The 748-nt window shown below is 23.3% G+C and overlaps 1 protein-coding gene across 1 annotated transcript in view; it reads right to left on the reverse strand.

Annotated features, from left to right (window-relative positions):
- LOC108684696 (GMP synthase [glutamine-hydrolyzing]) overlaps positions 1–748 on the reverse strand; it is a 4829-nt gene that overhangs the window by 3139 nt on the left and 942 nt on the right. Inside the window, exon 2 of the mRNA XM_018189150.1 lies at positions 11–272. Within this exon, the coding sequence (XP_018044639.1) occupies positions 11–225 (215 nt within the window). The 5' untranslated portion in view covers positions 226–272. The remainder of the gene's footprint in view (positions 1–10; positions 273–748) is intronic.

Consider the following 748-nt stretch of genomic DNA (forward strand, 5'->3'; position numbering starts at 1 on the left):
TATATCTTACTTATATCCTTTTTCCTGAAGAGTAAATGCAGGTGTATCAAGTGCCAGAATTTCGCTATGAACATTTAATTCACGAATCTTTCGGTCTATTACTTTTCCATATTGTGCACCTGCATCTAAAATAGCTACTCTTTCATCAACAATGTCCATAGCTACTTCATCGGCACCATTATTTCTCTCAACGCGAAACAGCAATCCATCGGCACTTTTTTCCATTTCAATATTACGTTTATTAATGTTAGTATTGTTGCTATGTTACTAATCTATAATAATTTGAAAAGAATAACAGCATTGAATAAAAAAACAATTATAAATTATAATAAAATTATGATTTAACATTTTATTATAGTACAAGAAACTAAGATAAATATATACATCATTCAATTTTAAACAAATAAAGTTTTCTTCCCATTTATTTATATATAAATAATAATGCTCAATTTTATATTTTCTAATTATTTAATAATAATTAATAATGTGATATACTTGGATATATAATTATTTTACTAATAAATTGTAATAAGTCAATTTTCTGTACTCCTTAATTGTTGCAGTCTTTATGATTATATAATTGAATTTGCTCAATATTGTTTTCATTTAATATCAGAGACATTGATAATAAAGTGCAAATATATTAATGACGAAAGAATAAACAATAAAAAAATTAAATGAGATAATTAAATCAATGTATACTCCAACATATATTTTAGATATAAGCAAAGTAATTTTTCATATACTT

The sequence above is a fragment of the Atta colombica genome, unplaced genomic scaffold, assembly GCF_001594045.1.
Source record: "Atta colombica isolate Treedump-2 unplaced genomic scaffold, Acol1.0 scaffold137, whole genome shotgun sequence".
In the NCBI taxonomy this organism is placed as follows: Eukaryota; Metazoa; Arthropoda; class Insecta; order Hymenoptera; family Formicidae; genus Atta; species Atta colombica.